Source organism: Heptranchias perlo, unplaced genomic scaffold, assembly GCF_035084215.1.
Source record: "Heptranchias perlo isolate sHepPer1 unplaced genomic scaffold, sHepPer1.hap1 HAP1_SCAFFOLD_420, whole genome shotgun sequence".
NCBI lineage: Eukaryota > Metazoa > Chordata > Chondrichthyes > Hexanchiformes > Hexanchidae > Heptranchias > Heptranchias perlo.
Window position 1 is genome coordinate 1 of NW_027139432.1, and position 26,453 is coordinate 26,453.

A 26,453-nucleotide genomic window follows, 5' to 3' on the forward strand; every position below is an offset into this window, starting at 1 on the left:
TTCTCTCCCCCCCTCTCTCTCTCCCCCCCCTCTCTCTCTCTCTCTCCCTTCCCCTCTCTCACTCTCTCTCTCCCTCCATCTCTCCCCTCTCTCTCTCAGTCTCTCTCTCTATCTCTCCCTCTCTGTCTTTATCTCTCGCTCTCTCTGTCTATCTCGCCCTTTCTCCCTCTACCTCTGAGGGGGGGAGAGATTGAACAGGGAGGGGGGGAGAGATTGAACAGGGAGGGGGGGAGAGATTGAACAGGGAGGGGGGGGAGATTGAACAGGGAGGGGGGGAGATTGAACAGGGAGGGGGGAGAGATTGAACAGGGAGGGGGGGAGAGATTGAACAGGGAGGGGGGGGAGATTGAACAGGGAGGGGGGGAGATTGAACAGGGAGGGGGGGGAGATTGAACAGGGAGGGGGGGAGATTGAACAGGGAGGGGGGGAGATTGACAGAGGGAGATTGAACAGGGAGGGGGGAGAGATTGAACAGGGAGGGGGGAGAGATTGAACAGGGAGGGGGGAGAGATTGAACAGGGAGGGGGGGAGAGATTGAACAGGGAGGGGGGAGAGATTGAACAGGGAGGGGGGGGAGAGATTGAACAGGAGGGGGGAGAGATTGAACAGGGAGGGGGGGAGATTGAACAGGGAGGGGGGGGAGAGATTGAACAGGGAGGGGGGAGAGATTGAACAGGGAGGGGGAGAGGGAGAGATTGAACAGGGAGGGGGGAGAGATTGAACAGGGAGGGGGGAGAGAGATTGAACAGGGAGGGGGGAGAGATTGAACAGGGAGGGGGGAGAGATTGAACAGGGAGGGGGGGAGAGATTGAACAGGGAGGGGGGGAGGGAGAGATTGAACAGGGAGGGGGGGGAGAGATTGAACAGGAGGGGGGGAGAGATTGAACAGGGAGGGGGGGGAGATTGAAAGGGAGGGGGGGGAGATTGAACAGGGAGAGGGGGGAGAGATTGAACAGGGAGGGGGGAGAGATTGAACAGGAGAGGGGGAGAGATGAAGGAGAGGGGGAGAGATTGAACAGGGAGGGGGGAGAGATTGAACAGGGAGGGGGGGAGCTGCTGATTCAAACAAGAGAAAACAGTAAAGGGAAAAAGCTGTTGTAATTTGCCACATGGCAACAAACAGAATAGAAGTAGAAACAAAGTCCAGAAATTGTGTCTCTGGGGCCCAGGGACAGAAGAGAAAACAAACCCAGGGGAGGTTTGGACCCTGCAGCAAACACTTAGCAGCACAGACAGACAGACAGACACCTGTTAGGGGAATCAGAGACAAAGCACGAGAGAAAAATCCTGCAAACTTGGATTAGGGAGAAAAGCAACATGGAGGGAGGGAGAGAGACAGAGGGAGTGGGAGGGAGGGAGCTCTGGGCTCTTGCTGTGCCGTTTTAATCCCTTGCTTTTGTATTTTAATCAATTCCCTCTCTCTCTCTCCTCAGGAATTTCTTTGATGAAATGCTGCAAGGAGATGATCCAGAAAGACATTTTGTGAGAAGGAGGAGGAGGAATCCTGGGCCAAGAATCGTTCTCTCCGCTGGGGTCTGACTGACTGAGACCTTCACCGCAGCCTGGACCCGATGGGGGTCACGTGAGTAATGTCTGGGTTACTCTGGGATCACTGGGATATTCAGGGGACACTGGGGGGGGTCACTGGGACAATCGGGGACACTGGGGCGTCACTGGGACATTCTGTGGACACTGTGGGGGGGGGGTCACTGGGATATTCAGAGGACACTGGGGGATCACTGGGACATTCAGGGGACATTGGGGGGGGGTCACTGGGACATTGGGGACACTGGGGGGGTCACTCAGACATTCTGGGGACACTGGGGGGGGTCACTGGACATTCAGGTGACACTGGGGGGGGGTCACTGGGACATTCAGGTGACACTGGGGGGGGTCACTGGGACATTCCAGGGGACACTGTCTGGGTCACTGGGACATTCTGGGGACACTGGGGGGTCACTGGGACATTCTTGGGACACTGGGGGGGTCACTGGGACATTGAGGGACACTGAGGATCACTGAGGGATCACTGGGACATTCTGGGGTCACTGGGGGGGTCACTGGGACATTCTGGGGACACTGGGGGGTCACTGGACATTCTGGGGACACGGGGGGGTCACTGGGACATTCTGGGGACACTGGGGGGGTCACTGGGACATTCTGGGGACACTGGGGGGTCACTGGGTTTTAAACAGGATGGTGGAGATCACACAGAGAGGGGGAAGGATTGAACAGGGAGAGGGGGAAGGGATGGCTGCCATTTTGCCCAAGATGGGGGCCGCGCCGGCCGCCGTTTTCTCCATGCTGTCCCCGTGCCATAACACACAAATATATAAATACATTATAAATATATAGATAATATATTATAAATACAAGTTGTTGTTGTGGTGGTGGCCCAAACACAAGGCCGCCACTCTGGCATCCCCGGCTGCACTCTGGGATGCCTGGCTGCACTCTGGGCTGACTGGCTGCACTCTGGGCTGACTGGCTGCACTCTGGGCTGACTGGCTACACTCTGGGCTGACTGGCTACACTCTGCCATCACTCTGGGGTCACTGGGACATTCTGGGGTCACTGCGGGATCACCGGGGGCACTCTGTCGGCCACCTGCAGCCATTTTGTCCAAGATGGTGGCTGCGTTGCCCGCCATTTTGTCCAAGATTGCGTCTCGCCGGCCGCTATTTTGTTTAATTTATTATATAAATAATTCAATTGTTTAAAATGTAATGTTAATAATTCAATAGTTTAATTCAATATAAAAATAATCAATTGCTTAATTTATTATATAAAGAAGCCAATTGTTTAATGTATTATATCAATAATTATTTAATTTAATGTACAATTGGTTCAACTATTTAATTATATAAATAATTCAACAGTTTATATTATATAAATAATTCAATGCATTAATTCATGATATAAATAATTTAACAGCTTAATTTATTATATAATAATTCATGTGTCTAATTTATATCAGAAATCCAATAGTTTAATTTATAATGAATTGTTTTATTTATTGTATAAATAATTCAATTGCTCAATTCATTATATAAATAATTCAAGTGTTTAATTTATTATAAAAATAATACAATAGCATAATTCATTCCATGAATAATACAAGTGTTAAATTTATTATATAAAGAAACAATTCTTTAATTTATTATATAAATAATTGAATTGATTATTTGATTATCTAAATAATTCAAATGTTTAATTTATGATATAAATAATTCAAAAGCTCAAATCATTAGAAAAATAATACAAGTGTTAAATTTATTATATAAAGAAACAATTAGAATCATAGAAGTTTACAACATGGAAACAGGCCCTTCGGCCCAACATGTCCATGTCGCCCAGTTTATACCACGAAGCTAGTCCCAATTGCCTGCACTTGGCCCATATCCCTCGATACCCATCTTCCCCATGTAACTGTCCAAATGCTTTTTAAAAGACAAAATTGTACCCGCCTCTACTACTGCCTCTGGCAGCTCGTTCCAGACACTCACCACCCTTTGAGTGAAAAAATTGCCCCTCTGGACCCTTTTGTATCCCTCCCCTCTCACCTTAAATCTATCCCCCCTCGTTATAGACTCCCCTACCTTTGGGAAAAGATTTTGACTATCTACCTTATCTATGCCCCTCATTATTTTATAGACTTCTATAAGATCACTCCGAAACCTCCCACTATCCAGGGAAAAAAGTCTCAGTCTATCCAACCTCTCCCTATAAGTCAAACCATCAAGTCCCAGTAGCATCCTAGTAAATCTTTTCTGCACTCTTTCTAGTTTAATAATATCCTTTCTATAATAGGGTGACCAGCACTGTACACAGTATTCCAAGTGTGGCCTTACTAATGTCTTGTACAACTTCAACAAGACATCCCAACTCCTGTATTCAATGTTCTGACCAATGAAACCAAGCATGCTGAATGCCTTCTTCACCACCCTATCCACCTGTGACTCCACTTTCAAGGAGCAATGAACCTGTACTCCTAGATCTCTTTGTTCTATAACTCTCCCCAACGCCCTACCATTAACGGAGTAGGTCCTGGCCCGATTCGATCCACCAAAATGCATCACCTCACATTTATCTAAATTAAACTCCATCTGCCATTCATCGGCCCACTGGCCCAATTTATCAAGATCCCGTTGCAATCCGAGAGAACCTTCTTCACTGTCCACAATGCCACCAATCTTGGTGTCATCTGCAAACTTACTAACCATGCCTCCTAAATTCTCATCCAAATCATTAATATAAATAACAAATAACAGCGGACGCAGCACCGATCCCTGAGGCACACCGCTGGTCGCAGGCCTCCAGTTTGAAAAACAACCCTCTACAACAATTTTGTATCCAATTTATTATGTAAATAATTCAAGTGTTTCATTCATTATAAAAATAATTCAACTAAATATTGAATTCTTTATATAATAAATTAAACAAAGGAATATTTATATGATGAATTAAACTATTGCATTATTTTTATGATACAATAAATAAACACTCATTGTTTATGTAACAAATTAAACAATTGATTATTTAATGAATTGAACTGTTCAATTATTTATGAAATGAATTGAACGATTGAATTATTTATATTATAAACTAAACACTTGAATTATCTGCTTCCAATGTCTTTGTTTTTCGGCCTGATATTAAGATCATCAATGGCGGCTGCATCACCCAGCATGCAGCGCGGTTCAGATTGTGCCCTATCTGAATCAGTGGAGCCCAGCGCGCAGGCGCAGTAGTGCCTCATTACCGGTCAGTGTGTCCTGAGCATGCGCGGCCAGTCGAGGCTGCGGGAGGAGCGCGTTCGGTGCAGGTCAGAGGATCGGAGCAAGAGGCTCAATAAACCCCGGGGCCCGGGTCCGGGCTCAGGCCCAGGCTCAGGCTTTACAAACCCCGAGTGCGGCCCCAGACCCGAATATAAAACAGTGAACATTATCCCTCCCTCACTACCCGCCGGGAAATGAAGGGGAAATGGGGATCGGTCAGGGAGCGTCTGTAAATGAAGGAGAAATGGGGATCGGTCAGGGAGCGTCTGTAAATGAAGGAGAAATGGTGATCGGTCAGGGAGCGTCTGTAAATGAAGGAGAAATGGTGATCGGTCAGGGAGCGTCTGTCAATGAAGGAGAAATGGTGATTTCCATATCTTCAGTCATCCAGGGAGCTCCAGCTTTGGATGCCGTTCCTTTCCTCCTCGTGAGAATCTGTCTACTCTGTACCCAATCCAACTCCTTGAAGGCCTCCCACTGTTCAATTACTGTTCTGCCTGCCAATTTTTGATACCAATCCACCTGGACAAGATCCCTTTTTAACTCACTGGAATTTGCCCTCCTCCAGTTAAGTATTTTCACATTTGACTGTCCCCTGTCCTTTTCCATAACTATTCAAAACCTAATGAGATTATGATCACTGCTGCCCCACTAAACATGATCCACCTGCCCCACTTCATTCTCCACACCCAGCCCACTGCTGGACTCACACTCACTCTCTCACACTCACTCACTCTCTCACACTCACTCTCTCACTCACACTCACTCACATTTCTCTCTCACCGTTTCACTTATGGTTTAGGGCCACTGAAAGATGATGCGATGGGTTTGGATTTCAGCACAGGGAGGAGGGAGAGTGTGTGGGACGGGGATTTACAGCTTTGAGTAATGAGAGAGGAAGTAATGTTCCATAGAATGTAAAGTTATCTGATCTGAATTTCTATCCTGTAATTACAGTGATAACTTTTATAAACTCCTTTTACAGGGGAGGATTTGCAGAGGGAAACTCAAACCAAAGATCACGTCAAGATCTGACAGAGTCACTCGATTCATCAGGACCTGAATATCATCGGCCTTTGAATGTGGAAGGAGAAATGTTTGTCTGTTCTGTCTGTGGGAGAAGATTTTAAACATCAGTGTGAGTGGAAAAGCACCGAGACACACACACGAGTGAGAGTGTTCCAGTGCACTGTCTGTGGAAAGAGCTTTAACCAGTTACACAGCCAGAAAAAACATCGCACCATTCACAGCGGGGAGAAACCATACACGTGTTCTGTGTGTGGACGAGGCTTCAACTGATCGTCCAACCTGGAGAGACACAAGGACACCCGGACCATGGAGAAACCGTGGAAATGTGGGGACTGTGGGAAGGGATTCAATTACCCTTCAGAGCTGGAAACTCATCGACGCAGTCACACTGGGGAGAGGCCGTTCACCTGCTCCGTGTGTGGGAAGGGATTCATTCGGTCATCCAGCCTCCAGACACACCAGCTGGTTCACTCTGATGAGAGACCTTTTAAATGTTCTGACTGTGAGATGAGGTTTAAAAGCAAAATTAATCTGCTGATACACCAACGCACTCACACGGGGGAGAGGCCGTTCACCTGCTCCATGTGTGGGAAGGGATTCACTATTTCATCCAGCCTCCAGACACACCAGCGAGTTCACACTGGGGAGAGACCTTTTAAATGTTCTGACTGTGAGAAAAGGTTTAAATGCAAAAGGAATCTGCTGACACACCAGTGTACCCACACTGGGGAGAGGCCGTTCACCTGCTTCGTGTGTGGGAAGGGATTCACTCAGTCATCCACCCTGCTGACACACCAGCGAGTTCACTCTGGGGAGAACCCGTTCACCTGCTCCGTGTGTGGGAAGGGATTCACTCAGTCATCCCTCCTCCTGACACACCAGCGAGTTCACACTGGGGAGAGGCCGTTCACCTGCTCCGTGTGTGGGAACGGATACACTCGGTCATCCAGCCTCCAGACACACCAGCGAGTTCACTCTGATGAGAGATCTTTTAAATGTTCTGACTGTGAGAAGAGGTTTAAAAGCAAAAGTAATCTGCTGACACACCAACGCACTCACACTGGGGAGAGGCCGTTCATCTGCTCCGTGTGTGGGAAGGGATTCACTCGGTCATCACACCTTCTGACACACCAGCGAGTTCACACTGGGGAGAGGCCGTTCACCTGCTCCGTGTGTGGGAAGAGATTCACACTGTCATCCACCCTCCTGACACACCAGCGAGTTCACTCCGATGAGAGATCTTTCAAATGTTGTGACTGTGGGAAGAGGTATAAAAGCAAATGTAATCTGCTGACACACCAATGCACCCACACTGGGGAGAGACCGTTCTCCTGCTCCGTGTGTAAGAAGAGATTCACTCGGTCATCCACCCTGCTGAGACACCAGCGAGTTCACTCCGATGAGAGACCTTTTAAATGTTCTGACTGTGAGAAGAGGTTTAAAAGCAAATTTAATCTGCTGACACACCAACGCACTCACACTGGGGAGAGGCCGTTCTCCTGCTCAGTGTATGGGAAGGGATTCGCTGGGTCATCCACCCTGCTGAAACACCAGCGAGTTCGCACTGGAGAGGGGGCGTTCACCTGCTCCGTGTGTGGGAAGAGATTCACTCGGTCATCCAACCTGCTGAGACACCAGCGAGTTCACTCCGATGAGAGACCTTTTAAATGTTCTGACTGTGAGAAGAGGTATAAAAGCAAATTTAATCTGCTGACACACCAACGCACTCACACTGGGGAGAGGCCGTTCACCTGCTCAGTGTGTGGGAAGGGATTCACTTGGTCATCCTCCCTGCTGAAACACCACCGAGTTCACACTGAGTGACCTTTAAATGTTCTGACTGTGGGAAGAGATTTAAAATCAGAAACAAACTGCTGAGACATCGACGCACTCACACTGGGGAGAGACTGTTCACCTGCTCCGTGTGTGGGAAGAGATTCACTCGATCATCCCACCTTCTGAAACATTAACTTGTTGACACTATTGAGTGACCTTTTAATGCAGTGACTGTGAGAAGAGCTTTAAAAGCAGAAATGAACTGCTGTCACATCAACGCATGCCCATTGGTTGAGAGACTGTTCACCTGCTCCGTGTGTGGGAAGGGATTCACTCAGTCATCACACGTGCTGAGACACCAGCGAGTTCACGAAATGAGCAGGTCCAACGAGCCGGTCTGTAACACAGGCCAATGACTCAGTGCAGCTCGTGACCCAGTCACTGGGCTCCGTTATAGCCTCTCCTTTGAGTAACACACAAAGAGAAATTATAAATCTGAAACAGAAAGAGATAATGTATAACACTTCATATCAACCACCAGTTTTTCCCTCTTTCCGGCTTTTAAAACAATCTGTTTCACAGTTTGTCAAACCCGAAACAGCCTCTGGGATTTGCTGATTGAGAATTTCAGTGGAAATTGGGACCGTCATTAAGTATCGGAACAAATATCCCCGCTGAGGTTTCGGGGTTGTTACTGGTTTATTTATATCAGTGAGTGACCAATTTTAAACCAGGTGAGGGTCTAAACTTAAGGTAAGAGCCTGGGATAGACAAGAGATTCTTCAATGTATTAAGTTAAATTACACTGATTCCACCAACACTGGACATCACATCCCTCAAACATTGTTACCTGTTACTGTATAAAACTGGTGAGGGTGGAAATGGGAAATAACTGAAAAAAACTTCATTGTATCAAAGTTAATTCTGATCATTATTATTATACAAACATTCTACAGCCGGTCCCTTAAAAAGGACCCAATATCAAACCAGTCCCCAGTCCTTGGGCCTGTGCCTATGTTGTGATTTGCACCCGCTTCTGACTGACTTGGTATCAGACGCACTCCCGTCAACAGTAAACAGATGGAGCCGGATCCATAAGAGAAAAATGAGGACCGACCTCCGCGGTTCTCCCAGAGTGCGGGAGGCGGAGTAACAGCAGCAGACAGAGAGATCTCTCTAAACCAGCCGCTGCCGCCGGAGAGAAGCGAGTCCCGTTCCGAGCCGTGTCTGTCAGGCGCCCGCTGACCCTCTCTTCACTGAAGGGGACCGATTCAGCACCAACTCACACACCCACCATTGGATCATTGAATCACCTTCAACACCTGAATTACATCACCACTTAATCCTCTATACACGAGGAAATACAAACCTTGTCCACGCAACTTGCCCTCATAATGTCACCATTTTAGCCCCGGTATCATTCTGGTCTTTCTGCGCTGCACCTCCTGCAAGGCCAATATATCCTTCCTGAGGTCTGGTGCCCAGGACTGAATGCCGTACTCTCAATGTGGCCTCAACAGAGTTTATAGAATTCTAACATAACTTCCACCCTTTTGAATTCCAGTTCCCTTGAGATAAAGGCTGACATTCCATTCGCCATTTTAATTATTTTTTGCACCTGTCTGCCAACTCTTCCTGATTTCCCGAAGTATCTCTGCTCACCCACAGTTCCTGGCTTCTCACCATTTTGAAAATACTCTGATTTATCTTGCTTCGGGCCAAAGTGGATGGCCTCACACTTCCCCAGATTGAAACTTTGAACAGTCTGGGGCTCTTTTGTAGAGAAAAGAGAAGGCTGAGGGTGACCTGATACAGGACTTTAAGATTATGCAAGGGTTTGATAGGTCAGATGTAGATAAGGTGTTTGTAATTTTGGGAGTGGGGACGTCAGAACTTAGGGCCATGAATATAATAGTCATCAATAAATCCAATCTGGCATTCAAGAGAAACATATTTATCCAGAGAGGCGTTAGAATGTGCAGCTCGCTCCCACAAGGAGTAGTTAAGGCGAATCGCATGGATGCATTTACAGGGAAGTGAGATAAACACATGGAGGAGAAAGGAATATTCGGGTTTGCTCATAGGGTTAGATGAAGAGGGGTTGGAGGAGGCTCGTCTGCAGCATAAACACCGGTATAGTCCAGTTGGGCCGAATTGCCTGTTTCTGTGATGTACATTCGATGTAATTCTATGTAAGCTCCATCTGACACAGTTTTACCAACTCACTGAATCTATCAATTTCCCTTTGTAACTTTATGCTCCCATCTACACTACTCACTGTGCCACCAAACTTGGTGTCGTCGACAAACCTGGATATACCGCTCTCTATTCCTTTATCTGCCTCAATTATACAGATCCCTGGGGGACACCACTAATCACATCCTGTCAATTTGAGTACATACCCATTAACCCTACTCTCTGTCTCCTACCTCCAAACCAACTCCCTCCCCATGTCAATGGGTTGCTATAAATTCCACGTGCTCTCATTTCTGTTAACAGTCTCTGATGTTAAACCTTAACGAATGCCTCTGGAAGTCAATATACACATAACCCCCATCGACACTCCATCATTTACCACGTTAGTTACATCTTCAAAACGTTCAACTAGTTTCGTTAGACTTGACTTACACTTTACAAATCCATGCTGACTCTCTGATCAATTCATGTTTATCCAAGTCCTCAGTCACTCTTCCCTAATAACAGATTCTGGTAACTTCCCCACAACAGACGTCAGACGAATCGGTCTATAATTTCCTGCTTTATCTCTCCTACCCTTCATATATAATGGAATGACATTTGAAATTTTTCAATCCATGAAACAATTCCTGAATCAAGAGAGTTTTGAACGATCATGACTAAAGCATGTACAATTTCCTCACCTATTCCCCTTAGTCCCCTGGGATGGTCACCATCAGGTCCTGGAGATTTGTCTATCTTTAGTCTAATTGTTTTCTCCAATACCATTATTTTACTTACACTGAATCCCCTTGATTTATTTTCAGTTTTCCTCGTGTCTCTGGTACATTATCCTCATGCTTTTCTGTGAGTGTCAAAAAAGTCTGCCATTTCCTGATTTTCAATTACAATATCACCACCATCTGCCTTTAAGGGGCCCACATTACTCTTTGTCACCCTTCTTTCTCATAATATACGTGTAAAAACCTTGAAAGTTGTCCTTAATTTCACTCTCAAGTTTTTCTCGTTTTCCCTCTTTGCACCTTTTACGTTTTTTTCGTTTCAGCACCACAATAAACAACACTTCACTGTGAAATTTGCTTAATTAGTTCTTCAGTGTCAGAGCGAGAATTGTCCATCCCCAATTTATTTAAAGTAACAAACACAAGCACAAATATTCATTCGTGTATCAAAGCACTGATGGACACAGAAAGATAAACACAGCCTGAAACGCAGTCAGTATCGGGATTCACAGGGAAACGGGCAAGTGAAATAGACAAAGATCAAACAGTCTGAACCCACAACAGAATGTGACGTGTAGCTGATAGATATTAATGAGAGGAGGTGGGAAACAGTACCATGAATGGGCACCGTGGCTTAGTTGGTTAAAGCACCTGTCTAGTAAACAGAAGATCCTGGGTTCAACTCCCAGCGGTGCCTTTGTGTAATTCATGGTGTTTCGTGAATTTGAGAAGCACACAGTGCTGTGTTTTGTTCAGGATCCAACACGGAACTGATCAGGAGGTCTCTTCAAAAATGCCTTTTCATTATACAGACAGCCCTCTCATAGAATGTGTCCGTGACACGTTCTTGTTTCTGGGCTCGTTGAGGTCGGGGTATAATTCTCGATTCGAGGTTCATACCCTGGAGAAGCCCTAATTTGGACCTGGACTTTTGATCCTTGAACTGTGGTTCAAACTTTTGCAAAGAGGGAAAAGAAGTCCCCAAATCGCTCCACCTGAATCTCACGCAGTCTCGGAAGAAGTTCAGGTCAAACAATCAGGAATTTAAAGGCACCTCAATGACCTGCACTTTCATTGAACGAGCTTTGCTTCCAATTGCATTCGACCTTGAAACCGCTCTGGGTTTTCATCTCACTGAAGCAGAGTGTGGCCGCTCTGTATCTGTGAGCATGTCAGTGACGAGGTTAGCTCTGATATTGGTCGCTTTCAATTTTTAAGATCTCGCCAAGCTCAGGGAAAAGAAACCGCGAATCGAATTGTCCCTGTAAGTGATGAATTGAAGGGATTGGTGCTCCAAGCAGATCTGGAAAATTCACAGTGCGGTCTCTCAGGAATTCCAAATCCACCCTCTCGCCACTCGGCGATCATATTAACTGAGCTTTACTCTGGCCCAGTGTCACCGCGCTGAAATCGAGTATTTCTCCGGCACGTTTCCCTTAACTTCACAGTTGCTGGTTTAAGAGTGAAGACCGGCTCGTTGGATTTTCACTCCTGCAAGTTTCAACCATTCATTTTGCAAAAGTGAACTGACAGCAGACAGCTGTTATATGGGCTCCTGCAGCCTCAAGGTTTAGCTCATGGAATTACACATTTAGCGTAGGGCTTTTCCGCTTGTCTCGGTGGTGTGAAAGTTTGATGATTCGAGTCCTTATTATATTTTTCCTCAGGATTCATCGCCTCAAAGTTCCAGGGTTTCAATGTGTGTTTTGTCTGCAAGAAAATGTACCGTGATCATTGCCGGCTGAGCAGGGCTGATATTTCACCATTTACCCTGTGGTCGGAAATCAGGCACATGAATCATATAAAGGAATGGAACATTGGCTTCACGGAAATCACAATTCATCTTGAGACAAGCCCCCGAAAGGCCCGAAGGGAGGTCACACTCGCAGTAAGAGAGCTGGTTCGCTGTGACAGAGAGATTACTGTAGTGAGTGAGACCAGACTGTTTCTATTTTCAGAGGATAAATGTCACACCCTTTATTTTGGAAAAGCAAAACGGTGGGGATTTTTATCACAGCCCGATGCCTTTCGTGTCGTATCACATGTTCCCCGTTGCGTTACTTTCATCTTCATCGGAGAACCGGTTCGGGCGTTCCTGTGATAAGCGGCAACAATTGCCTGTTAATGTTAAATTTAACAACGGCTGCACTGAGCTTTCAATCCCACTCTTAAGATGCAGTCTGTAAAATGATGAAATTTCATCACATGCAAAGCACAAAAATCTTATTAAAGTTTTGACTGACTCTCGGTAACCACGTCAGCATCTCCTTCAGTCTGAAATAGAAAGTTATCGGTTGATTAATGGTGATTAAAACAGTCATTCAACTACGAACAGGGTTTAATTAGCTTCATGTAATTATTTATTAAGTTCATAACTCTTGTTAAAGTTAATTCCCTGATTGGGAATGGAACCACTCGGCGGTGGGAGCACTGAATTTTCTCCGACAGGATTGCGCACGGGACACCTTGGGACACTGATTCTCTGATAGTTTACTGGGTAAAGGCCCTGATCCCTGGTCTGTGCTGATTCTCTGATAGTTTACTGGGTAAAGGCCCTGATCCCTGGTCTGTGCTGATTCTCTGATAGTTTACTGGGTAAAGGCCCTGATCCCTGGTCTGTGCTGATTCTCTGATAGTTTACTGGGTAAAGGCCCTGATCCCTGGTCTGTGCTGATTCTCTGATAGTTTACTGGGTAAAGGCCCTGATCCCTGGTCTGTGCTGATTCTATGATAGTTTAGTGGGATTCATTCCGTATCTGTCAGTCTCTGGTACTGTGTGAGAGTGTGGGATTCATTCTGTATCTCTCAGTCTCTGGTACTGTGTGTGAGTGGGATTCATTCTGTATCTCTCAGTCTCTGGTACTGTATGTTAGTGTGTGATTCATTCTGTATTTCTCAGTCTCTGGTACTGTGTGAGAGTGTGGGATTCATTCTGTATCTCTCAGTCTCTGGTACTGTGTGAGAGTGTGGGATTCATTCTGTATCTGTCAGTCTCTGGTACTGTGTGAGAGTGTGGGATTCATTCTGTATCTGTCAGTCTCTGGTACTGTGTGAGAGTGTGGGATTCATTCTGTATCTCTGTCTCTGGTACTGTGTGTGAGTGTGGGATTCATTCTGTATCTGTCAGTCTCTGGTACTGTGTGAGAGTGTGGGATTCATTCTGTATCTCTCAGTCTCTGGTACTGTGTGTGAGTGTGGGATTCATTCTGTATCTGTCAGTCTCTGGTACTGTGTGTGAGTGTGGGATTCATTCTGTATCTGTCAGTCTCTGGTACTGTGTGTGAGTGTGGGATTCATTCTGTATCTCTCAGTCTCTGGTACTGTGTGAGAGTGTGGGATTCATTCTGTATCTCTCAATCTCTGGTACAGTGTGTGAGTGTGGGATTCATTCTGTATCTGTCAGTCTCTGGTACTGTGTGTGAGTGTGGGATTCATTCTGTATCTGTCAGTCTCTGGTAGTGTGTGAGAGTGTGGGATTCATTCTGTATCTCTCAGTCTCTGGTACTGTGTGCGAGTGTGGGATTCATTCTGTATCTGTCAGTCTCTGATACTGTGTGTGAACTTGGGATTGATTCTCTATCTTGTCAGCAGTGTGTGTGAGAGTTTGTGATTCATTCTTTATATGCAGTCTCTCATACTGTGTGTTAGTGTGGGATTCTTTCGGTATCTGTCAGTCTCTGTTTCTCCATGTGAGTGTGGGACTCATTCTGTATATACAGTCCCCAGTACTGTATGTGGGAGTTGAATTCATCCTAAATATGCAGTTACTCATACTGCATGTTAGTGTGGGATTCATAATGTACCTATCAGTCCCTGGTACTTGATGAGAGTGTGGGATTAACTCTGTGTCTGTCAGTCTCTAGTACTGTATGTGAGTTTGGGATTCCTTCTGTATCTGTGAGTGTTGGATTCATTCTGTGTCTGTGTGTCTCTGGTACTGTATCTGAATGTGAGTTTCATTCTGTATCTGTACGTAATTATTCTCTCAGATTACATTATTGCGTTCAATACTTTAGCTTTAATATCTTAATGTTTGAAGAGTTTTACTCCTTATTTAATTTGTAAATATGGACGAACTTTGGAGGTTTTAATCAGATAATTTGTGTGCTTTTTGGACTACTATTAAATCTGCATCTCTGTGAGTAATATTGTGGATGATAATGACTCTTTCAAACTGATAAGGTGACATTTTTGAATTGGTTTGTAATGTGTAGATCAGTCTGTAGAAATGGAATACTGTATCCTTCAGTCTAATATTGTATGAGATTTTTGGACTGGTATATAATGTGTATCTCAGTCTGCACTAATAGAATTGATACTCTATCTTTAAATTTCATTCTACGAGTGCATTCTGAACAGGTATCTAATTTGCTTCTCAGGTTTGCTATCTTTCAGTATTTCTCAATCGATACTGTACGTGAGGTTTGGATTTGTCTGCAATTTGTAGCAAATGGTTCACTTTTCGAATGGATATTGCATGTATTAAAGTCATGTGTGTGAGAGTTCTGGGATAGTATTCAATTGGAATCTCGGGTACATTATTGGGATTCATTCTGTCCCTTTCAATCGGATACCATGTGTGATTTCTCTCTGGTGTTTAATTCGTAGCTGTGTTGCCCTCTTGTGAGATTGACACAGTGCCTTTCAATCTGAGAGTGTGATTTTGGACTGGGATTTTTGTATCTACCTGTCAGCGGGACAGTGTTCGGGGCAAATGGAACAGTGTCTGCCTCACCCGCTCTGTTTGAATGTTGGATTGAAATTGTGTCTCTGGAACTTGGGATCAGTGTGGGACTGAGTACTTCTACTGTCTGAGACTGTGGAACTGATGACCTGTCTGTGTCTCTGTGCTCTGTGGGTGATAATGTACCTCCTGTGTGTGAGAAGGAGCTGGCTGCACTCCTCCTTGTGCCTTGGGTGGAGGAAACATCACATTCATTCTGGATCATTCAAGGATTCGCCTGTGGAAAGAAAATGATCTCTTGTAACTCAAGAACAGGTGAGGTTGAAAATGGAAAAGTGATCAGTTTAATATCTCTGCTAATGATCATTTTGAATATCGACAAATGAAAACCAGTGATACAAACAGTGTCAGTGTCTGACTCCACTGCAGCACTCAGCTTCTGCACACCAGGTGTGTTGGGCTGTTTTACAACAATTTATTGACATCCAGACACAACCCAACCCCTGCACTGATCCATGAATGGGACTACCCGATGGGGCAGGGACCTTTGTCCAGGTCAGGTTTCTCATCCCCTCTCCCATGGGACTAACCGTTCAACCGAAAATAAACAGCCGCTGTTTAAATTGTGTCCTTCACACTTCTCACCTGGTGCCTGCAATAGATGCTCTTTGTATAACTCCCCACATCCTTACTGTCCGGCTCTGTTCCCACTCTTCACTGTCCAATAACAATAAACAGGGTGAGACTGGAACTAAACCAGGACCATTCACTCCTGGTTTGGGGAGTGAAAGCAGCAATGGTTTTAATAGCAGGTTCTTCCCATTCTCTCTCCCTTCCCCTGGACACACCCTGTCCACACACAGCCCGAGAATGACCTCTCCCTTCCCCCCTCTCACTCCATGTTCCGGGACCAGTTCCTGATCCACTCCGCCTCTTACAAACAGCCCCCGGACTCCCCCTGCCCTTCCCCCGGACTCGATGCCGATCTCTGAGCCCATCTGCGGACACGGTCCCGGAGCGATGAGCTGCTGTAACGAGGCTGCTCTTTGCTCCCTTCCCCCGGGGGCCGTGATCTCTCCATTCCCGCCTGTCTGAGCAAAGGAAGTGGGTCTGGGGGAAAGGTCAGAGGGAATGGGCTCCACAGGCAGTGCAGGAACAGGCACCAGAATGGGAAACAGATGGGATTCCACCAGTGCCTAACGCTGGAATCCAGACTGACTTTACAATCTCCAACTATTAAACTCGAGGTTTCCATCCCTGCTGTTTCTCTCGGGCTCTTTTGATGGGAAAGAGTCTTTCAGAGATAAAGTGAGCGGCTGTGGAATGAGCCAATGGGTTCTGTTCATTCTTGGCTCCCTTACTGATAAAGTGACGTTTGACTCCGAAACTGGAGGGAGGATTCCTCAAACCAATCCTGGAGAAACGGGGGAGGAAAGTGGGAGTCGGTGTATTTGCTGGGACCGTGTAGGATTAATATCAGGCAGCAACAGTCCCAGTTTATTTCAATCGGAGTGAAACTCTCGGTCACTGAGAGTAATACAGAACGGCCCTGAGCTGCAAGATTGCAGAGGGGACAACATGCAAGAGAGGGTTAAATGTGTGACACTGTCCCTGAGAGTGGGATTAATAATGTGTCTGTCTCTGAAATAATATCAGTGAGAGATGAGACTGCATCTTCTGTCACTCCACCTTGGAATAGAAATTGGAATGGAATATTTTCCAATTTGTTACTCTGTGTAAACGGGACATTACAGGTCAGTTTCTCTCTCTCTCTTTACTGTTATTGAGCTTGAGACAGACACACTGATAGGAAGCGTAATGCTGATACTGTGCCTGTCTGTATCTCTCTCTGGCGCTGTACATGAAGGTGGGATACTATTTGTTGAGTGTGAAACGGACATACTGATGGGAAGTGTGAGACTGATACTGTTTCTGTGTGCGTGTCTCTGTCTGTCTGTTTATCTGTCTTTCTCTCTAGCACTGTAAATGAAAGCGGGATACTGTTACTGAGCGTAATATGGACACCCTGTTGGAAGGTAAAGACTGATTCTGTGTCTGTGAACAGACCTCCGGTGCAGTTGGTGAGACGGTCACTGTCCCTTCTATTATGTATGAGACGGATTAACGGTGCATTTATCAGTCTCCAGTCCAGTATGCAAAGGAGGAGAGAAACAGCCTGTAACTGTCTGACACTGGACTGTCTGTGAGAGTTGAATTTATTCAGTAACGAGCCGTCTCTGGGTGTTGAGAATGGGACGGATAGGACACCAGTTAATATTGTCTGTCAGTCAGTTTAGGAGGAGAGAGAAACACAGAGAGACTGGAGGAGCCCAGAGCGGATAATTTGTAATATCGTCTTAACCGAACATATTTCAGTGTGCGAACAATATAATCATGTAAAACCAGATGTGGATTATCACAGTCACAGCTGTGATTGACTCCTGCCCCTGAATCTGGGGAGCGCCGGCCTCTGAGTGTTTAACAGTTACTGAGCGGGGAAACTACAACTTACCCCCGAGAATCCGCAGCACAGGCCGAGCGGGGAGGAAAGCCTGTCCCGGGAATTGTCAATCTGGCGAGCAGTTTGTCCTGTGAATGTGAAGATGTGAAGATTGGGTCAGAGAGAGTGTGTTAAAGGGGCGGGCGGGTTAGATTAATGTCACTGTGTTTGTGTGGCCGGACTCATCGCCGGATTTCCAAGTCCATTTTGAGTAAAATAATAAAAAATCCCTGTCAAAGGATCGCCCTCCTCCCCTGCCGAGCTCCGAAATGGAAATTTAAGGTAAAGTTTTCGTAAAATTCAAGATTTCAGCCGAAAAACGGAGATCATGTCAGCGATCGGGTGAGAGAGCGCGATCAGAGCAGCAATGAAACGGGTTTAAATCGAAACTTGTGCTTTTAATTCCGGTGAAAGTTTTTCGACAGCAAACATTCCGGTGTTAGAGATGGGAAGGGGCTGGTCTGGGACTCTGGAGTGCCCGATTTTAATTGGAATCGGGGAGTTTAAGAGGAGAGAGAAACACAGAGAGGCTGGAGGGGCCGGGAGCTGACAGCAGGGTGTCTCCGCCCAGTCCGCTCTGTGCCTTTAAGTTGCTCTGTGCCGCCGCCTCTCGTTTCATTTCTGACCCAGCTCTGACTGTCAGAGAGATTTTCCACAGAGTCCCGGAGATGACAGATACTGCAGCCGCCGAAACGGCACCTCCAGCCGCCGCCGCTCAAACCAATGCTCCGAAGATGAAGAAGGCGGTTCCCAGACCCAGGACAGCCGGTCCCAAATTGAGCGAACAGATCCTCAAGATTGTGGCGGATTGCAAGGATCGCAAGGGGATCTCCCTGGCCGCGATCAAGAAGGTTCTGGCGACCAAAGGCCTGGATGTGGAGAAGCTCCGGTCCCAGATCAAATTAAGTATCAAGAGAAATGTGGAAAAAGGCTCCCTGGTGCAGATCAAGGGCACGGGCGCCTCGGGCTCCTTCAGAGTCGCTAAGAAGGAAACCCAGGCAAAAGTGGGAAAGAAGGTGAAGAAACAAGGAACCAAGAAATCTCCCGGAAAGAAACCAGCGGCAACGAAAACAGCAGCCAAGAAATTAACGGCAAAGAAAGCAGCGGCCAAGAAATCTCCCGGAAAGAAACCAGCCGCCAAGAAATCTCCCGGAAAGAAACCAGCCGCCAAGAAATCTCCCGGAAAGAAACCAGCCGCCAAGAAATCTCCCGGAAAGAAACCAGCCGCCAAGAAATCTCCCGGAAAGAAACCAGCCGCCAAGAAATCTCCCGGAAAGAAACCAGCCGCCAAGAAAAAGGCGGCGAAATCCCCAATTAAGAAGAAAGCGGCGGTGAAGAAGCCCAAGACCCCCAAGCCGGTGAAGGCGAAGGCGAAGAAGGGAGAGAAACCGAGGGCCAAGCCCAAGCCGAGGTCAGCAAAGCCCAAGAAAGCAGCGGGCAAAAAGAAGTGAAAAATCAAGTGCAACTTGTGACCATCTGAAGCCAACGGCTCTTCTCAGAGCCACCCAGGTCTCTCCGAAAAGAGCTGATCCCGGAATCAGATGATTCCTGTCCCGGGGCCGGGCTCAGGTTTCAGATAGAAATCATTTCCAATAAACCCAGGGTCCTGGTGACTCGCTGACATTCGCTACCCCAGCCCCCACTCCCACTGTCTGGAATAAAATGGAGAGAATGGGATGTCCGGGCCGGGCCTCACTGGAACTGGCGGGTGTTCGGCTCCAGTCCCAGTTCATTGTTTTCACAGATTCAGGGCGAGAGTCGGTGACAGGGTAAAACTGGCGGAGATCCGCCGCAATCACAATTCAAACCCCAACACATGAGATTCTTCAAATCAGCGGGAATAAAGTGTTTGTAAACTGCTGAACCCGTCTGGGAGGGGATGTGTGGGGAGATCGAATCGGGTCTGGGACTGAAATGGGAGGAGGCGGGTGGACTTGTTACAGAAGGGACTGTATTTAGGCAGGAATATTACTGACTGTTCATTGTAACGGGGCTTATTTAAAGGCTCCGTGTTTCTGGGAATCCTTGAATATGAAGCCCGAGTCTGTAAGGGTTTGTGCGGACCGCTGTGTTTCGGTTCAATTATCGAGAAACGGTTTGAAATGGGCGGGAGGAGAAAGCTGGAGGTGGAGCGGGAAGATCAGAGGCCGCTCTCAGCTCTGTCCGTCACTCTGACTCTCTCCTCCCCTCTCTGTCCATCACTCTGACTCTCTCCTCCCCTCTCTGTTTAATATCTCACTCTCTCTCCTCCCCTCTCTGTTTAATATCTCACTCTCTCTCCTCCCCTCTCTGTTTAATATCTCACTCTGTCTCCTCCCCTCTCTGTTTAATATCTCACTCTCTCTCCTCCCCTCCCTGTTTAATATCTCACTCTCTCTCCTCCCCTCTCTGTTTAATATCTCACTCTCTCTCCTCCCCTCCCTGTTTAATATCTCACTCTCTCTCCTCCCCTCTCTGTTTAATATCTCACTCTCTCTCCTCCCCTCTCTGTTTAATATCTCACTCTCTCTCCTCCCCTCTCTGTTTAATATCTCACTCTCTCTCCTCCCCTCCCTGTTTAATATCTCACTCTCTCTCCTCCCCTCTCTGTTTAATATCTCACTCTCTCTCCTCCCCTCCCTGTTTAATATCTCACTCTGTCTCCTCCCCTCTCTGTTTAATATCTCACTCTCTCTCCTCCCCTCCCTGTTTAATATCTCACTCTGTCTCCTCCCCTCTCTGTTCAATATCTCACTCTCTCTCCTCCCCTCCCTGTTTAATATCTCACTCTCTCTCCTCCCCTCTCTGTTTAATATCTCACTCTCTCTCCTCCCCTCTCTGTTTAATATCTCACTCTCTCTCCTCCCCTCTCTGTTTAATATCTCACTCTCTCTCCTCCCCTCTCTGTTTAATATCTCACTCTCTCTCCTCCCCTCTCTGTTTAATATCTCACTCTCTCTCCTCCCCTCTCTGTTTAATATCTCACTCTCTCTCCTCCCCTCCCTGTTTAATATCTCACTCTGTCTCCTCCCCTCTCTGTTTAATATCTCACTCTCTCTCCTCCCCTCTCTGTTTAATATCTCACTCTCTCTCCTCCCCTCTCTGTTTAATATCTCACTCTCTCTCCTCCCCTCCCTGTTTAATATCTCACTCTGTCTCCTCCCCTCTCTGTTCAATATCTCACTCTCTCTCCTCCCCTCTCTGTTTAATATCTCACTCTCTCTCCTCCCCTCTCTGTTTAATATCTCACTCTCTCTCCTCCCCTCCCTGTTTAATATCTCACTCTGTCTCCTCCCCTCTCTGTTCAATATCTCACTCTCTCTCCTCCCCTCCCTGTTTAATATCTCACTCTCTCTCCTCCCCTCTCTGTTTAATATCTCACTCTCTCTCCTCCCCTCCCTGTTTAATATCTCACTCTGTCTCCTCCCCTCTCTGTTCAATATCTCACTCTCTCTCCTCCCCTCCCTGTTTAATATCTCACTCTCTCTCCTCCCCTCTCTGTTTAATATCTCACTCTCTCTCCTCCCCTCTCTGTTTAATATCTCACTCTCTCTCCTCCCCTCTCTGTTTAATATCTCACTCTCTCTCCTCCCCTCTCTGTTTAATATCTCACTCTCTCTCCTCCCCTCTCTGTTTAATATCTCACTCTCTCTCCTCCCCTCTCTGTTTAATATCTCACTCTCTCTCCTCCCCTCCCTGTTTAATATCTCACTCTGTCTCCTCCCCTCTCTGTTCAATATCTCACTCTCTCTCCTCCCTTCTCTGTTTAATATCTCACTCTGTCTCCTCCCCTCTCTGTTTAATATCTCACTCTCTCTCCTCCACTCTCTGTTTAATATCTCACTCTCTCTCCTCCCCTCTCTGTTCAATATCTCACTCTCTCTCCTCCCCTCAATCTCTCATCCTGTGCATGTTCCAGACAGGTCGGGTCAGGCTGCATAAAAAGGGAACCAGCATAAGTTCGTTATTCATTCAGCAGCAATCTGAGTGAAGAATCATCATGTCTGGCCGAGATAAAGGAGGCAAAGGACTGGGCAAAGGTGGAGCCAAGCGGCACCGGAAAGTGCTTCGTGATAACATCCAGAGGATCACCAAACCAGCCATCCGCCGCCTGGCTCGCCGTGGCGGTGTCAAGCGGATCTCGGGTCTGATCTACGAGGAAACCCGCGGGGTGCTGAAGGTTTTCCTGGAGAATGTGATCAGGGACGCGGTCACCTACACTGAACACGCCAAGCGCAAGACGGTCACTGCCATGGATGTGGTGTACGCTCTGAAACGGCAGGGCCGCACTCTCTATGGATTCGGCGGCTGAACAACTCGACCCTTTCTGAGCCGCCCACCGCCTCACAGAGAGAGCACTGACCTGGGAACGGGGAGAGGAAAGATCTAGGAGTGGGGAAGCAGTTTCCGATATTTAATTAGTATGGGGAGAGTCCCCAACACTCGGTACAGGGAGATCAGGAACAACGGCCGGGGTTCTCGGCCATCCCGAGAGAAGGAGCGGAATTCCCGGTTTCACGGTATAAATGAACAGGCGGGGATACAGAATCTTTCCCCAGACATTACATCCTCCGCTCAGAGTCAAATCCCTCCTCACTCCCTCTCCCGCTGTGTCCTCTCTGCTCGCTCTTTATTTCCTGCCCTCATTCAATGATCAGTTCGATGTGAAGTTTGTGTTTGAGGAGCGGTTCAGCGGGCCGGAACTGGCGGGATTTTTGAAATTGAAGCTGGACTTTACAGACAGATCAGAGAATGAAGCGGAATGTGAAACAGCCTGAGATTTGAGCTGAGGAGTGGGAAATAATGGAGATTATAAAGAGAGAGATTCTTAAATTGCTGGAGGGAAATGAGATTTTCTTCAAACTGTTTTTTGATGCTCTGAAATTGGCGGGCTTTTTGAAATTGAAGATTAATTTCAGCTCAGCCAATTGGGGCCCAAAACCTCCCGCCGGGTCGGTCTGACTGTCAGAGCTCGGTTCAAACCTGCCCATCAAATTCCCGGACTGGTCCCTCCCTGACTGGGGGTGAGACTGCAGCCATTCACAGGCCAGGGCTGGTCCCTCACAGACACTTTAAAAGGCGGCCCCAGAGCGCGCCCTTCCTATTAACAGTCTCTGTGTCTCAGGTTGTGTTGAGATCTGTTCAGAAAATGGCCAGGACCAAGCAGACCGGAAATCGACCGGAGGGAAAGCTCCTCGCAAACAGTTGGCGACCAAAGCGGCCCGGAAGAGCGCTCCAGCCACGGGCGGAGTGAAGAAGCCTCATCGCTACAGAGCCGGCACTGTGGCTCTGAGGGAGATCCGCCGCTACCAGAAATCCACCGAGCTGCTCATCCGTAAACTGCCCTTCCAGCGCCTGGTGCGAGAGATCGCGCAGGACTTCAAGACCGACCTGCGCTTCCAGAGCTCGGCCGTCATGGCCCTGCAGGAGGCCAGCGAGGCTTACCTGGTGGGGCTGTTTGAGGACACCAACCTGTGCGCCATCCACGCCAAGCGAGTCACCATCATGCCCAAAGACATCCAGCTGGCCCGCCGCATCCGCGGGGAGCGCGCCTCAACCCGACCCGGCTTCAGCACCGAGAGCAACAAAGGCTCTTTTCAGAGCCACCAAATGGGCGGTGGAAAGAGCTCTGATCTCCTGGGTTGAAATGGTGGGACAGTGTCGATGGAAAATGTACTTAAACGGGAAGTTCATGAAGGGAGGGAGCGGATGGCAGGCGGGGCACGACTGGTATTTATAAACTATCCATATCATAGGCCGTTATAACACCAGAGAGAGTTCGGAGTCGAGCTGATCTGTGAGGTTTCGGGCAGGTACAGTAACAGTTAAATATCCACAAAGACCAGACCCAGACAGACAAGGGGGACAATTCCAGACTCACCAAGAGCAGGAATTTGAAACGGACACAGTTTAATTTCCACACATCACACCCAGGATTGGAGGGAGGTGAATTCCACTCATACTGCGCAGACTGAGTCCCATCATCACATCCAGTGCCACGTTTAGACACGGAAAGTTCTGGAAACAGGTCCAGAAAGGTCTGATTTCGATCCTACTCTTTCACATCAGGTGTCTCCACCCCCAGTGTCAATCTAACTCGGACATATGGACAGGGAGAGGCTCGTGAACTTGGCAAAGTACAAGAGATGCAAGTTCCCGTTTCCAATATATGGGCAGCTTGGCTCGATTGACAGAATAAATCCCTCACTCACAGCCAATAACAGACAAATGTCATTCACTGATTCACCAATCGCTGACACAAGAATCAACACATCCGTCACCTTCTGGCGGACAAACCTGGGGAATGGAAGTCAGACCGAGTTAGTGTTGTGGGAGGATGAGACTGTAAATAACACTTACAATAATGGCCGGAACACAATCCAGTGCCTCTTGTTGCCGATGATCAAACTCACCTGGTATTTCTGGATCCCACCCGCCCAGTTTAATGAACTGATTATTTTGTGTCTCATTTCCGATACAATCTGCAAAATTCAACCTATTGGAGATTGTTGACATCTACTGTCCGGAAGCGAGATAATTTGTATTTAACAAGATATCGTTAGTTTCTAACGAATGGTTTTATTATTAAATTAAGCTCTGACTCACTTCAGACAGTAACCAGCCCTTTCAGAGATACAGTGGGTGGCTCTGAAAAGAGCCTTTGGGTTATCAGATTAAATCTTGGCCGCTTTACTTGCTCTTGGAGCTCACATTGCTGGTTTTCTTCGGCAGCAGCACGGCCTGGATATTAGGCAGCACCCCGCCCTGAGCGATGGTCACCCGTCCCAGCAGCTTGTTGAGCTCCTCGTCGTTGCGGATGGCCAGCTGCAGGTGTCTGGGGATGATGCGGGCCTTCTCTGTCCTCCTAAACTGACTGACAGACAATATTAACTGGTGTCCTATCCGTCCCATTCTCAACACCCAGAGACGGCTAGTTACTGAATAAATTCAACTCTCACAGACAGTCCAGTGTCAGACAGTTACAGGCTGTTTCTCTCCTCCTTTCCTTACAGGACTGGAGACTGATAAATGCCCCGTCAGACCGGCTCAGACATAATAGAAGGGACAGTGACCGTCTCACCAACTGCACCGGAGGTCTGTTCACAGACACAGAATCAATCTTTACCTTCCAACAGGGTGTCCATTTTACGCTCAGGAACAGTATCCCGCTTTCATTTACAGCGCTAGAGAGAGAGATACAGACCGACAGATAAACAGACAGACAGAGACACGCACACAGAAACAGTCTCAGTCTCACACTTCCCATCAGTGTGTCCGTTTCACACTCAGGAAATAGTATCCCACCTTCATGTACAGCGCGAGAGAGAGACAGGCACAGTATCCGCCTTACGCTTCCGATCAGTGTGTCTGTCTTTCGCTCAGGAACAGTATCCCACCTTCATGAGCTGTTCAAAAGAGAGAGAGAAACTGACCTATAATGTCCTGTTTTCACCCAGTAACAAATTGGAAAATATTCCATTCCAATTTCTATTCCAAGGTGGAGTGACAGAAGATGCAGTCTCATCTCTCACTGATATTATTTCAGAGACAGACACATTATTAATCCCACTCTCAGGGACAGTGTCACACATTTAACCCTCTCTTGCATGTTGTCCCCTCTGCAATCTTGCAGCTCAGGGCCGTTCTGTATTACTCTCAGTGACCGAGAGTTTCACTCCGATTGAAATAAACTGGGACTGTTGCTGCCTGATATTAATCCTACACGGTCCCAGCAAATACACCGACTCCCACTTTCCTCCCCCGTTTCTCCAGGATTGGTTTGAGGAATCCTCCCTCCAGTTTCGGAGTCAAACGTTACTTTATCAGTAAGGGAGCCAAGAATGAACAGAACCCATTGGCTCATTCCACAGCCGCTCACTTTATCTCTGAAAGACTCTTTACCATCAAAAGAGCCCGAGAGAAACAGCAGGGATGGAAACCTCGAGTTTAATAGTTGGAGATTGTAAAGTCAGTCTGGATTCCAGCGTTGGGCACTGGTGGAATCCCATCTGTTTCCCATTCTGGTGCCTGTTCCTGCACTGCCTGTGGAGCCCATTCCCTCTGACCTTTCCCCCAGACCCACTTCCTTTGCTCAGACAGGCGGGAATGGAGAGATCACGGCCCCCGGGGGAAGGGAGCAAAGAGCAGCCTCGTTACAGCAGCTCATCGCTCCGGGACCGTGTCCGCAGATGGGCTCAGAGATCCGCATAGAGTCAAGGGGGAAGGGCAGGGGGAGTCCGGGGGCTGTTTGTAAGAGGCGGAGTGGATCAGGAACTGGTCCCGGAACATGGAGTGAGAGGGGGGGAAGGGAGAGGTCATTCTCGGGCTGTGTGTGGACAGGGTGTGTCCAGGGGAAGGGAGAGAGAATGGGAAGAACCTGCTATTAAAACCATTGCTGCTTTCACTCCCCAAACCAGGAGTGAATGGTCCTGGTTTAGTTCCAGTCTCACCCTGTTTATTGTTATTGGACAGTGAAGAGTGGAAACAGAGCCGGACAGTAAGGATGTGGGGAGTTATACAAAGAGCATCTATTGCAGGCAGCAGGTGAGAAGTGTGAAGGACACAATTTAAACAGCGGCTGTTTAGTTTCGGTTGAACGGTTAGTCCCATGGGAGAGGGGATTAGAAACCTGACCTGGACAAAGGTCCCTGCCCCATCGGGTAGTCCCATTCATGGATCAGTGCAGGGGTTGGGTTGTGTCTGGATGTCACTAAATTGTTGTAAAACAGCCCAACACACCTGGTGTGCAGAAGCTGAGTGCTGCAGTGGAGTCAGACACTGACACTGTT

General features: G+C 47.4%; 1 protein-coding gene and 1 non-coding gene across 3 annotated transcripts in view; both read left to right on the forward strand.

The window, feature by feature from the left end:
• The first annotated feature begins 1,445 nt into the window (after positions 1–1,445).
• LOC137312324 (zinc finger protein 271-like) overlaps positions 1,446–26,453 on the forward strand; it is a 175,951-nt gene continuing 150,943 nt past the window's right edge. The window contains exons 1-3 of one of the 2 annotated variants that reach the window (XM_067978911.1): positions 1,446–1,582; positions 5,764–7,627; positions 7,882–8,500. In XM_067978911.1, the coding sequence (XP_067835012.1) occupies positions 6,114–7,627; positions 7,882–7,999 (1,632 nt within the window). In that variant the 5' untranslated portion in view covers positions 1,446–1,582; positions 5,764–6,113 and the 3' untranslated portion in view covers positions 8,000–8,500. Of the gene's footprint in view, positions 1,583–5,763; positions 7,628–7,881; positions 8,501–26,453 lie in introns of those variants that run through there. The other variant, XR_010960695.1, reaches the window with a different exon arrangement.
• On the forward strand, positions 11,125–11,198 carry trnat-agu (transfer RNA threonine (anticodon AGU)). The gene has a single exon. It is a non-coding gene; the product is annotated as a tRNA-Thr (tRNA).